Raw genomic sequence first — 14,331 nt, 5'->3', positions numbered from 1 at the left:
TCTCTCTCTCTCTCTCTCTCTCTCTGTCTCTCTCTCTGTTTCTCATTTAATTTTTTTATTTTTTTTCTCTCTTAGAAAACATACACACGTACGCACAAACACGTGTATATCGTAATATATACGTTTTGATAATCGTTAAACGTCTCTCTTTCTAATATTGTTCATTTTTTTTCTGTCTTAAACAATTTTCCTTTTTTTTTTTTTCTTTTTCTTTTTCTTTCTTTCTTTGGGGGCTTTTTTTTTATATATATCATTTCACTGACATATCAGTTATATGAATATACATAGGTTGTATTTACTGAGTGTATAACTTTAGCATAGTACCGCATGGTACGTATACGGTATCAGTTTTATAATGTATAATAAATATTTAAACTGATATTGTGTGTGTGTGTGTGTGTGTGTGTGTACGTTGAGGTTTAATGTTGTATGCATTATTTTCTTAATTTTATATATTATATATATTTTATACAAATTTATATTGAATATTATTACAGTCATAAGGGGGAAGAAAAAAGAACATAACTTTCTATGATAACGAATAGATTAATGTTGAATGTGGTTTTAGGAGGATTCAAATAATAATAATAATAATAAAAGAAAAAAAATCTGTAGGAATCTCGTCGGGGAAAGAAAAAATTGAATGAAATTGATCAGAGAAATTTGAGTGTAAAAAAAATTAAAAAAAAAAAAAAAGAAATAAATAACATTTTCTGATAATCACGGCACAAATATCTCTCTCTCTCTCTCTCTCTCTCGAGGAAAGTCAATTCTCGAACGAAGGACACTAGTTGGAATCGCGTAAACACTTGTTTTCACTCTTTCACGCGAATCGAATCGAAAATGCGTCGATGATTCCGTATTATTCGTATATACATATATATATATGTACGTATGTATGTATGTATTTATTTATGCACGTATGCATGCATATGTGTATGCGTATGTGTTATATGTAAATAAGTATCATACGTTTGAGTAGTTAAATTCGTATCTAGGTAGATGGGTACATAAATAGATAAATATATATATATATATATATATATATATATATATAATATATGCACATATAACATCTCTAAGTGCTAAACTTTCGATACTGAAATACTCAGGAGAATCACTTTTCCAAAGAAACGCCCTCAAACGGTGAAAGCAGCTAGTAGTATTTCAACTTGAGACTCTAACATTGATTTCTTTGGGTTAATCTTTACTTACGAAGAACTTGTCAAATGTATATTATTTACGTATACATATATTTACATATATTGGATGTATATCTATATATATATATATATCGTATCATTTAAGTAAAATTAAAATTATATCATATAATATGATCATCGATAATAAATATATTTATGGTAACTGATTAATAATTTAATTAATTCACATACTATTGAGTTTGGTTGAAATGGTTTTGAGCATTAAACAAAAAAATACTACTTTTATTTCTTTTTAAATACAAGAGAGAAAAAAAATTTGTTAAAAAACTCACCTCAGATATGTGGGCGTATAATATAAATCTAAAAAATTCGTATATTATAAAAGAAATATATTATAAAATTTATATCCACATAGAATTACTATAAATAATATTTTTTCAACAGATCTAATTTATCACAACAGTGGATTAATGAAAAATGCGATAGAGTTTTATGATTTAAATGTTATATTAAAATTAATTGTGTATACGATCAAATAAATTCATCTCGTTGTATTAATTAATGAATAATTATTTATTAAATCGTAGTAACGCGATATATCAATTTTCATATGAAATAAAATACAAAAAACTGACAATATAGAAATAAGATAATATTATTAAATGAGCGAAGTATATTAATTTTCGGATATATAATAATAATAAATAAAATAAATATATTATACGATATGAGAATTCTTCCAACGCGCGTGTCTTTTCTCCATTAATGTCGGCTTATTAACATCGAAGAAAGGGAACGTTGTACGATGGTTTCTCATTCGATCGTTAACGAACCGACTACGTATTTTTAAGGATCGTTAAGGAAAAAAATACAAATAAAATAAGAATTCAACTTCTTCGCGTTCCGTCCGTTCGTACGTTCGTTAACGATTCCCGGTGTGTGTTAGCTCCCGTTTTAAAAGTAAACGTTAACATTTTTATTTACGATCTGGTAACCTGTTGCCCCCTATCTAACTCTCGTTTTCTTTTTTATTATTATTACTTTAATGTATTTTTTTTCTTTTTTTTTTTTCTCGTCTCCTTTCAATTTTTATTTCATCCTTTTGTTTTTGACCACGTATCTCTTGTTAATCGAGAGATAATAAATTAATCAAAGGGGTTCCCTTCCCTCCCTTCATCTTCCCCTTGTCTATCCCTTTACCCTTAACCCTTCGTGATCACATTCGATAACGATGCTTCTAATTCGAAGAAGCATGATCTTCTTCGAGAAATTATCTAGATAATATACTGAAAACTTTTCATTCCTCACGTTAACAGAACAAATCAGTTTATTCACAGATTATTTAGGTAAAATGTGGAAAACATTTGATTCCTCACGTTAACAGAACAAATTAATTAATCCACAGATTATCTAGATAAAATACTGAAAACTTTTGATCCCTTATGTTAACAGAACAAATCAATCTACAGATTAGTTAGATAAAATACTGAAAACTTTTGATTCCTCACGTTAACAGAACAAATTAATTAATCCACAGATTAGCTAGATAAAATACTGAAAACTTTTGATCCCTTATGTTAACAGAACAAATCAATCCACAGATTAGTTAGATAAAATACTGAAAACTTTTGATTCCTCACGTTAACAGAACAAATTAGTTAATCCACAGATTATCTAGATAAAATATTGAAAACTTTTGATTCCTCACGTTAAATAGAACAAATCAATCCACAGATTAGCTAAGTAATGTGCACATTAACAACTTTCGAGCTTTACCTGTAACACATACACACACACACACATATATATATCTGTATTTCTTTAATAGAACACGTGGGTCTTTCTCAACTTGCCTCATTGTCCAGCAATAAAACTTTCTCGAGCGTAACGACCGCTAATATAACGAGCATCCTTATTTGCTTGTGTCTTTCTCTTTCTCCTCTTCTTCTTCTTCTTCTTCTTCTTCTTCTTCTTCTTCGTCTTCTTCTTCTTCTTCTTCAATCCTTTACTCTACACATAGATAAATATATGTATATGTATACGTATGTAATACTTACTTTCTTACTTACTTACTTACTTACTTACTTACTTACTTACTTACTTACTTACTACTCTACTCATATAACAACAAGTGGATGGACGAGCAACGAGATAGAAACCCCCTCTAGCATGAGGTGTTTATGAGTTTATTTATCGTTCGTTTATCGTTCAGATCCTAGTATGGCTACCGTATTTGTCGCTTCTGATACCTTTGATCGTGTGTTTTTTATTTATGTTTTTTCTTTTTTACTAATTTACTATATTCTCCTTTTTTTGAAACTCTTATAATGTGTAACTTTTTTACTTGATAAATAATAATTAATACGAATATGATTTGTCTAGTGAAATGTATTATAATTATAGCAGTTGTTTAACGTTAAGTCTATCGATAATTTTTAATTAAACATAAATAATTAATACGAATAAGATTTGTAATCGTGAAATATATTATAATTGAATCTATCGATACACTTTTATATTGTACCTATTTCTTGTGATCGAATGATTAATTTAAAAAAAAAAAACATATATGTTTTAATATAGAATGTTGTTTTAATCCAATTGGATAAGGAATACAATATTTGTTTTGTTTTTATTTTAGAAATTATAATAGTATACATTTTTATACGTTTTCAGTGTACTTTTTTTTTAGTATAAATTATAGGACGCACAGGTAATAGAGATTTAATATTTATTGATTATTAATTATAACGAGTTAATTATTTTCGTTATATATTATATTTAATATATTATAATTACTATTTTTCTCTAAATTTTGTTTCTAAATTTGGGTTCCTTTGTTAATCGTTTTTATTTATTTGTCTTTCTTTTGTAAAAGAAACGAAAACGTATTATTATTAGAAGAAAGATAGATAAAAAGAAAGAAAGAAAGACATTGGTTGAAAAGTCATAGACGCATAGAAAATTTCTCATAGAAGAAATAATATTATAAAATGCGGTTAATGCGCGAAAGTTTCGAACCAGTTAGAATACGAGGATTCCGATTGGACGCGGCGGTGTTTGGCATCAAGCCGCTCTGTCATTACTATGATTCTCCGACAATGACACACGACTTTCGCCATCATTGTGAAGAACACGAAATTTTTTACCTTTCCGAACAATATTCATCCCATCTCCACCCCCCACCCTGACAAATTTGCGTCAATATTTTGTCTACACATTCAAAATCAAGAGATATTTAATATTATAAATTAAATAATTATATTTTATTTTATTTTATTTTCAATTTAAAGTTCTAATATATATATCTACGTATACTATAATAAAATCTAATAAAAAATAAAAATTGTATTTTAGTTTTCATATAAGAAACATCATACATATTATTATAATATGCATTTAATAATATAATATTAAAAAAAAACTCACACACATATATAAAATAATTTTGTATTTTAAATCATGGATCATCAGAGAAATTTACGTTGAAAGTTATTTAAATGATTTTCATTGAAATTAATCATGTTTTAAGCATGTTTCACGAGTCAACGATATATTAAAGAATGTTAAACACGTGACATGTATCCAAAGCTCGCCATAACACATACACACATACACACACATATAGATATACATACTTTTTATATACATACACATAGAAATAGGAGGATGAAGGTACGAAGGTACGAAGGTACGTGAGGTTAGAAAAGGTTTTCCTTATTTTTTTTCTTTTTTTGTTTTTTTTTTTAACAAATACGACAAATGTGCCAGCCGCACGCAATTCAGTTCTATGGTGTTAGTGCACGAAGGTGCATAAGGTTTCATCGTAAAGTAGACTTTAACTCGAGTTAGGGGATGAGAACGGATTTCTCGTAGGGCGCACGTTTACTATAGTTGAATATCTCGAACTTTTGAACATAATGATAATCCACACGGTTGGATATATGCAATTTGTTTCTATGCGCACTATGCATGTCCCTTGTAAAACGTTTACGAGTATAAACGTTAGGGGAATCCTGAATTTTGTTCAATAAATTATGCTTTAACAAATTGTTTCCTTTTAATATTACGATTTTTCGTTTCTTCCCTACATTTTATTTATCAGTTAGAACTTAACTTTCATATGTTACAAATGTAAAATATATATGTGTGAAGAAGATTAAATAAGATTTATATTTTTTTTTTATGGTTTTCTTTGTTTTGGTTATTTTAACAAAGTCATGTTTATAGTTTTCACGACATCAAATGTTGTTTAACGATCTACTATATGCATTTCTCTATATATCTTTATATGTTTATATTATTTTATATTTAAATTCTTTAAACGACATATTTTATAATAATTTATAGCTCGTAAAATTTTATAAGGCAATATAAAGATATATACGTATACACATTTTTATTATTTAGAAAAGTAATATGAAATCTCTTCACTAACGAAATAGAAATTGATCTGAATATATTCCGATATAATATAAATAATCTCCTCATTAAAAAAAGTATGCCGATAATTATGATTATTGATACGAGTCAACAAAAATTATACGTTCATTTATTTTTGATAATATAAAAATAATTTGTCCATTTTTTTTCGAGAACAAATCGTACAATTGATTTTTCCAAATAATTATTAATATTATTATTCTTCCTTTTCAACTTGTTGTTAATTAACGTTCATATAGTTGCAATAAAAAACAAAAAAAAAGGTATACTAACCTCGAGATAACAATTTATATATTTTAAACAATCTAGACCATTATTTTCCAACGCGATTTCCTAAAAAAAAAAAAAAGAAAATCTAAGCAAAATACGAATATGGTGATATAAAATAAAAACAAAAAGAAGGAACAAACAAAAATACCCCATTAAGATAATTACAGGAAGTAAGTGAGCGAGTAAAAGGGGCGAGGGGGATGGCGGGGAGGGGGAAGGAATTGGTTTGAACAAAAAAAAAAGGGAAAATAGGATTTATAAAGAAACGAAAGGGGAAAAAAAACTTGCTTTAGAGTAGAGACGCGGATTTACGTTCGCCAGTTCTCGTATGAACGATCATTAATCTTAGCTGATGCGAGTTAGCCTGATCTCGATCCTAGGATTCAGTTTCAGCTATCGTTTCCTTAGATCACTCGTCCAAGGACGAGTTCCTTTGTCGTCAGGGAGTTTCCTTTTCTACGTTTCTTTCTATGTGTGTAGTATATAATATAATACGTATTTATTACTATATATATATATATATATATATATATATATATTTATTTATATAGGGTGAGACATTTCAAACAGTCAGTCAGATATAATTTTATTTGTTTATTCATTTATGAAAATGTCTTTTTTATTTGGTTATCAGATACTAGCATGATTCTATGTTAATAATTTGTTTATTAATTTTTTTTTGTGAGTGAACACGTAGAAAATACGCAAAGGTTGACCTAACTTGATTGATTCTATGTTTAATAGTTCATTTATTTTATTTTTATTTTTTTTTGCTAAGTGGACACGTAGAAGATACGAAAAGGTGGACCCAGCTTTTCTTTTTTCTTTTCATATGATGATAATAATATTCTTTTTTTTATATATCCGATATATAGGGTGGGTGTGTATTTTAAACGTACGTTTAAACTAGGATAAAGATCATTATTATTATTATTCTTTTTACATAAAAAAAATATTATTAAATTAAATCATATATTAGACATACATTACACATAATACGCTAACGTTATAATACAATTACAAAAAAAAAGGTATAACAAAAGTATATAAAATAATAAAAATAAAAGTAAATTTTTCTATCATTCAAACACAGATTATTAACTTTCCTATCGATCGAATAATAGAGAATTCAAGTTCGAAGGATTGTTTTTTCAATGTTACACCCGTTATAAATAGTAGCACGTGGTTAGATCCCCCCAGCCCCCTCCTCCTCCTCGATTACTCGTTCGAGTAACTTGGTACGATCTTTCTTGATCCTCGAAGTGAACTGACGGATCGATTTCATTATCCTTCATGACCGAACTCGTACATCTTTCCTCTCTCTCCCTCTCTCACTCACTCTCTTTTTCTATACCTCTTTTCATACATTAAAGAAACTATATATATATAACAAAAACAACAGGTAAAACAACAACAACAACAACAACAAGAACCTCTTCTTCTTCCTCCTTTCGTTTACATATAAAGAAAGAATGAAAGAAAGATACTACTAGGTACTAGATACACACACACACACACACATGCATTGATAATGATTCAGGAATGAACAGCCATATCATTCGTCAAGGCGTCAAGAATAATCTCGTTCTACTCTGTTGCAGATTTCCTTTACCGGCACAGTGTTACCATCGATAACGTTACTACCGAGGTTGAGATATTGGACACTTCCAGGTGCGAGGTAAGAAGTTTCCAACTAAATTTATAATATTTTTGTTAAATATTCTCATACAATGCACAATCGTTTTTATATTCTTTTTCTTGTTTTTCTTTTTCTTTCTTTCTTCTCTCTTTCTCTCTTATTATTCAATTTATTTTTCCTTTTCTATCTTTAATCGCGAATTAGGGGGTGGGTGAATGAATCTTCGAAGAAAGTTACCAAAGATAGAAAGTTTGTGAAAATGTGTATTGTTTTTTTTCTTCTTTTCCTTTTTATTTTCTTTTCTTTTCCCATTAAACACTCACGACTTTGATTCAGTCAATTAATTTCGTTACGGTTTTCTCGTACTTTTACTCAAAGATATTATACATTTCTTTTTCAATTATTCCTTTAATAAATTATATTTATTATGTATTTGTGTTATTCGAGTAGATTCGAAACGAGAACAGAATTCATTCATTTTTCCCTTTCCCCCCTTCCACCCCTTCCCCCCCCCCGCTCGGTTGGTCAGTGATATTTAAGAACGTTTCTCGGAAGAGGGGGAAAAGGGGGGGAAAAGGAGGATGATTTCGTTTGGTTCGATTTCTCTTGTTGATTCATTTAATTATGCGATAATTAAAAGCGTTAGAAAAGAAAAGAAAAAACAAATAAATCAATCAAGTTTTCAACGATTATATTGAATACGTTCGGAATGTAATTGAATTTTTTCGATGGTAAATAAAAAAGGAAAGATATTTTTGTTTTTGGTTTATATTTAAAACACGACAAGATTTGAACTCGCGTGTATGAATTATTCGTATAATTAATATATAAAATAATTTGATAAAATTTAATATATAACATTTTATAGACGATTAATGGAAATATTTTTTGTGCGCAAAAAAACGTAATTACATTTCGAATTATCGATTTTATTTAGAAAATCTAAAATTTCTCGTTTTAATGATCACATACCATGTTCGTATTTGCAAACGCAAACAAGAAAATGAATAAATAAATAAATAAATAAATAAATATGTGATATTCCAAAAGAGAATAATAAGAAGAATTAATAATTATAGTGAGTTAAGTAACACGAGTTTTGGGAGTGGATGTCCACCACGAATTCGAGGTGCACCGACCTCGAAAAAGTCCGGTACTACGAGTCTCGTAAACTCTCTCTCTCTCTCTCTCTCTTTCTCTCTTTTTTTTTTTTCGAGAAGAGAGAGACGAATTCAACTCGCATCTTGGGTACTACCTGACGTGGTAAGATCTCTCTCTCTCTCTCTCTTTCTTTTTTTGCAGACTACCAGTCTAAATATATCTTCTTTCAACGGTCTTGAAGAAGGATGTGGAATGAGTAAGAAAGAAAGAAAGAAAGAAAGAAAGAAAGACTTGTAGTAGGAATGGTGGTAGTGGTGGTGGTAGGGTGGGAGGGGGGAGGGAGAAGACTCGAAAGAAACCCTTAAGGGTCCAACGTCCGTCATATGGGGGCCAAACGTGCGGAGCGAAATAACGAGCACAAGATGTACGCGAATCTAAGTGTATATGCAACAGAGTGAGTGTGTACGTGAGAGAGAAAGAAAGAAAGAGAGAGAGAGAGAGAGAGAGAGAGAGATTTTGTATTTATTATTTTTTATGTAAAAGAAATTCTTCTTCTTTATTATTTTTTATTTATTTTTATTATTTAACTGGGTACGTACATTCGATCAATTCTCCACTTTACAACAGGACACTCTATTCTCATCCTTGTCTATTTTTTTTTTCTTCTTCTATCATTTTCTTCTTCTTTATTGTTTTTTATTTAAAAGAAATATTTTTCGTTCTTCTTCTTTATTATTTTTTATTTATTTTTATTATTTAATTGGGTACGTACAATCGGTCAATTCTTCACTTTCAAACAGGACACTCTATTCTCATCCTTGTCTATTTTTTTTCTTCTTCTATTATTTTCTTCTTCTTTATTGTTTTTTATGTAAAAGAAATATTTTTTGTTCTTTTTCTTTATTAATTTTTATTTATTTTTATTATTTAATTGGGTACGTACACTCGGTCAATTCTCCACTTTCCAGCAGGACATCTATTCTCTATTTCTATTCTCATCTTTGGCTGTTTATTTTTGTATTTTTTTATTATTTTCTTCTTCTCCTTCTTTGTCTCTCTTCTTTATTATTTATTATTTAATTGAGTACGTACATTCAATCAATTCTCCACTTTCCAGCAGAATATTCTATTCTCATCCTTGTCTATTTCTTTTTTTTTTTTTTCTATTATTTTCTTCTTCTATATTTATTATATTCTTTTTATATATTCTTATTATATTCTTTCTCTTCTTTATTATTTATTATTTTTTATTTATTTTTATTATTTAACTGGGGGTACGCGTACAATCGGTCAATTCTCCACTTTCCAACAGGACACTCTATTCTCATCCTTGTCTGTTCTTTTTATATTTTTTTATTATTTTCTTCTTCTTCTTCTTCTTCTTCTTCTACTTCATCTTTTGCAAGAGAGTTCTTGGTTTCTTGTGTTCCCCTTTAGCGTCTCCAGGTAGGTAGGTAGGTAGGTAGGTAGGTAGGTAGGTAGGCAGCAGCTCCTGTTCGACTCGGTAAAACTCGATTATCATTCCCCTTCTTCCCTTCTTAACCCCCCTTCCTCCCTACCTCCACCCCACAGGTAGTAGCATTCGCTCTCCGAAAGAACTGGTCCTCGGACAGGATTTATCACGGGGCCCCGTGTTGTATCCTTGCGATACTTACGTCGAGCTAAGCGTTACCATTTTTCATTATCGCCAAATCTATCATATTTTTTTTTCTTTTTTGTTTTTTTTTTCCTCATTTATAATGTTAAACGTTATATTTAGCATAATCCTCATAAGAATGACAGCCAAGTCGTCGTCGTCGAGATCTGTGTTCTATTATAGTATTATAATGTCTGTCTGTCTGTCTGTCTGTCTGTCTGTCAATCTTCTTTCCATCATTTATGGACAATGTTATTTTTTTTTTTTTTTTAATTTTTTTTCGATAGAAGAGAGATCAATTTATCGAATGAAAAATAATAATGGAAGAAAGGAATAGGATATAATAAAAATGTATCTATGTAAATTGTATGTGTATCGAGTTGGAACGATTAATTGATTATAAATGTCATCTATGGGAAATATTGATTAGGATTTTTTTTATATATGTTATTAGTTATTAATTGAAAGAAAGATTGACCTGGATGAACGAATTGAATATTTAAACTAAAATTGTAGGTATGTTTATATGTTAAAATATAAATGATTTAAAATATGATTAAATTGGGACATATTGATACACTATTATATTTTGTATTCATTATTTCTCAATATTAATAATAACAAATGAAATATATGAAATAACATTTAACTGTTTGATAATAGAAATAAATATATAAAAATGAAATACAAATTTTATAATTAAAATATAAATCACAAAAATAATATAGAAACACCCACAATTATATTATATATATATATAATCAGGTTTTTATTGCACAACTTACATAATTTTTTACAATGTCTTATCATTATTTCACTTATATTTATCTCACATTTTTTGGTTTATTCTCAACTTAACTCTCCTCTGCTAATAATTATCAACAATCTTAAAATTAAACTATCCCCACAGTTATATTATATTATACCAATCTTCGAACACTATCTAAAGAAAGAAAAGAAAAAATACATATATAGATAGAAAGATATTGTATAATAAACAAAATCTTTCAATTAATTCGATAATTCATGTGACATAAAGGTAGATAATAATTTATTATAGATAAATTGAAAAAAAAAATAGGTTTTCTCAATGTAGCAAAATAAAAAGGATATAATATTATTCACGTTTAGAATTTCAATGAGTTAAGTTACGATTTCTTCACCGTTCGGTAAGACAGGTGAAGTCAACGTATTCCTTCGCGTTGTTTCTTTTGTTTTTGTTGTTGTTGTTGTTGTTGTTGTTGTTGTTGTACACGCCTGCTTCCTCATCGGAGTGAGTGTACGCCTTTTCCGGCGATCGTTGTGCTTCGCCTAGTTTCGAATTTTAAAATCTGATGATCGTTTTATTCAATTCAAATGCATACAACACGACATAACGGATTTCATTCTAGGATTTTATATCTACATTACCTATCAAAAGTTATCGTTCGTTTCAATTATTTTTCTCTCTTTTTATTGAAAATATTGTTCTACGCGTTTTTCTTGTCGAGGATTTTTTTGTTGTTTTATTGTCTAATAAAATTTATATTTCAAATATCGTATTAATTGTTATGTGTATAATTTAAGTTAAGTTTTTTATTATTTTAAACATAATTCGATTTAACGTTAAACTAAAAACACGTATAAAATATATTATCGATGATATTATTTCTTTTATTATTTATTCTTATTCTTTTTTTTTTTTTCTTTTATATATTTTTATTTGGTAGAATCAAATTTTTAACAAATTGAATTTTATTTAATAAGATTTATATTATTTTCACAAAATTATGCATTGTTCAATATACTCTCGTTACAATTTTTAAACATTTATCGTCAATATTTAAAACAACGTTCGTAATAAACATTTTTATAACTCGATGAAAAAAAAAAGAATTAAAAAGGTCCTGTTATAGTTTGAATCGAAACTTTTTGCTCGTAGTGTATATAAAATAGTTATTTACTCGTATGTGTTGACCATAGCAAGGATTTCCGTTCGCAAAGTATTCCAACAAACTTTGTTGCAATCTTACGGAAGAAGAAACGGGTTAAGGAAGGTCAAGTTGAACGAGAGCAAACTTGATTTATGTATGTATGTATGTATGTACATATGTATATATGTATATAGGGTCTTTCAACTCCTTCGGAATTCTCGTGGTTATGTTTTTGATCTTTAGATCGTAAATCTAAATGATCTAAGATATAGTATCATTATCTAATATTATCTTTTAGTTTACCAAATTCATCAAATATTATTTTTCTTAACTATCATCTCATATTATTATATGAATTATTAAAAGTTCGTATTTCGTAGTTGTTGCACGTATATTTTTAGTTTTGTTTGTACTTATTAATTATTTAAATTCGATTTATTTCCAATGTTATTGCTTATTTAATATATAATTAGATTATATGTGTGTGTGATAGTAAAATATTTATTAATTTATTTTAAATAATTTGTGTGGGCCCCCAAAACATAATAACGTTGAATTAACGAATAAAAATATGTTACAATAAACAAATAATAATTTTTGTGTCATCTTTAGAGTTAAAACAATTAATATGAAATATATATAGTATTATAAATTTTGATTATTGATAAAATTCTATAAAATTAATAATTATATAAAATCATTCATGTGTCTTACATATTTTTTTTACAAATTTCTAAACAAATATTTTATATTATCAATAACATAATATATAGAATGATATAATACATGTATCCCCTTTTGTATTATTTTACACACATACATGCACACCAATACATATAGATTAGATGAGGTAATCTTTTTTATAAGAAGCATCAAAAGATTACAAAAAAAAAAAATTCGATGTAACATCATCTAACAGGTGTTAAGATTGATGTTCTTATGAAATCATTGGTAACACCGACCCTATAGGGCTTAGGTTGGATGAGTAGAAATTCCACTTTTCGTTTTCATTGTCAAAATCGGTAGCCAAGTTTCTTTTTATTCTTCTTTCTTTCTTTATTTCTTTCTTTCTTCTTCTTCTCCTCTTTTCATTCTACTCTCCTTTTGACTTGTTCTTTTTACATTCGATGTTTTCTTCCTACATAGACCATAGCATGGTTATCAAAAGCCATGTCGGATCAATAAAAAAAAAAAAAAAGAGTGAACTGAATAAGGTTTTTGTTAACTCTCTCTCTCTCTCTTTTTTTTATTCGAAGATTTCTCGTATTTTTCCTTTTATTATTATTATTTTTCCATCATTCTCGCACGTAACATGATTTATACTTAACTAAAGCTGTTATTCCTTTAAAATGATGTGCATTAGGTTAACTTTATAATGTAATTAAGATTTTGATAACTTAGGTTTTATTCAAAAGAAAATGTCATGTAAATTTTTTCCTTTTATTTAATATAAAAGATAAATTTTGTCTGATTATGTGTGTGAGTTTTAAAATAAAAAGAAATCATTTAAAAGAAGGTAATTTAGATTATTATTATATTGTATAATAATAATAGAAAATACATTTTGTAATTAATTAATTTAATATCCATCACACACACATATATAATATAAAAAAAATTGTATAATAAAAATGAATATAAAAAATATAACAATAGATGAAAAAAATCAAATATACGTACGATCATAATTTTTTTTTTTTCGATAATACAAATAATATTGATTATTATATCTCATAGAAAATGATTTATACGAAATGAAAAAAGAAGAAGAAAAAAGAAAAAAAAAAAGAAAAATCATCCTAGAGAAGATCATACCTTATAAAATCAGGTATAACATTTTCAGTCGATAACTATAGAGACAAGGGGGCACATTTTAAGCGACAGGTGCAAACATTCGGAGGGCAGAATACAAAAAAGGAAGCAGGTAATTGTAAGGCCGAAAGGTAGAGGAGAAAACCAGTTTGCTAAAAACAACCTGGGCCTCCTCTCCCGCGAGGAACCAGCCTTCGTCTCTGCTTATTTTCTTTCTTTCTTTCTCTTTCTCTCATTCTCTTTTTTCATTTTCTTTTTTTGTTTTTTTTTATTCTTGTAAGCTACCGAATATATTTATACGAGAACGCATCATCAAAACGAGTCTCTACGCGAGTACATGGGGGAGGGGGGGGG

General features: G+C 28.0%; 1 protein-coding gene across 2 annotated transcripts in view; it reads left to right on the top strand.

Annotated features, from left to right (window-relative positions):
* The window catches only part of LOC106789821 (ras-related and estrogen-regulated growth inhibitor-like), an 89,962-nt gene that overhangs the window by 34,434 nt on the left and 41,197 nt on the right, over positions 1-14,331 (top strand). For both annotated transcript variants that reach the window (XM_014754340.1, XM_014754330.1), the window contains exon 4: positions 7,478-7,554. In XM_014754340.1, the coding sequence (XP_014609826.1) occupies positions 7,478-7,554 (77 nt within the window). The remainder of the gene's footprint in view (positions 1-7,477; positions 7,555-14,331) is intronic.

Source organism: Polistes canadensis, unplaced genomic scaffold (genome assembly GCF_001313835.1).
Source record: "Polistes canadensis isolate GaletaPanama2010 unplaced genomic scaffold, ASM131383v1 scaffold_6, whole genome shotgun sequence".
In the NCBI taxonomy this organism is placed as follows: Eukaryota; Metazoa; Arthropoda; class Insecta; order Hymenoptera; family Vespidae; genus Polistes; species Polistes canadensis.
This window is presented reverse-complemented; position numbering and strand designations above follow the sequence as displayed.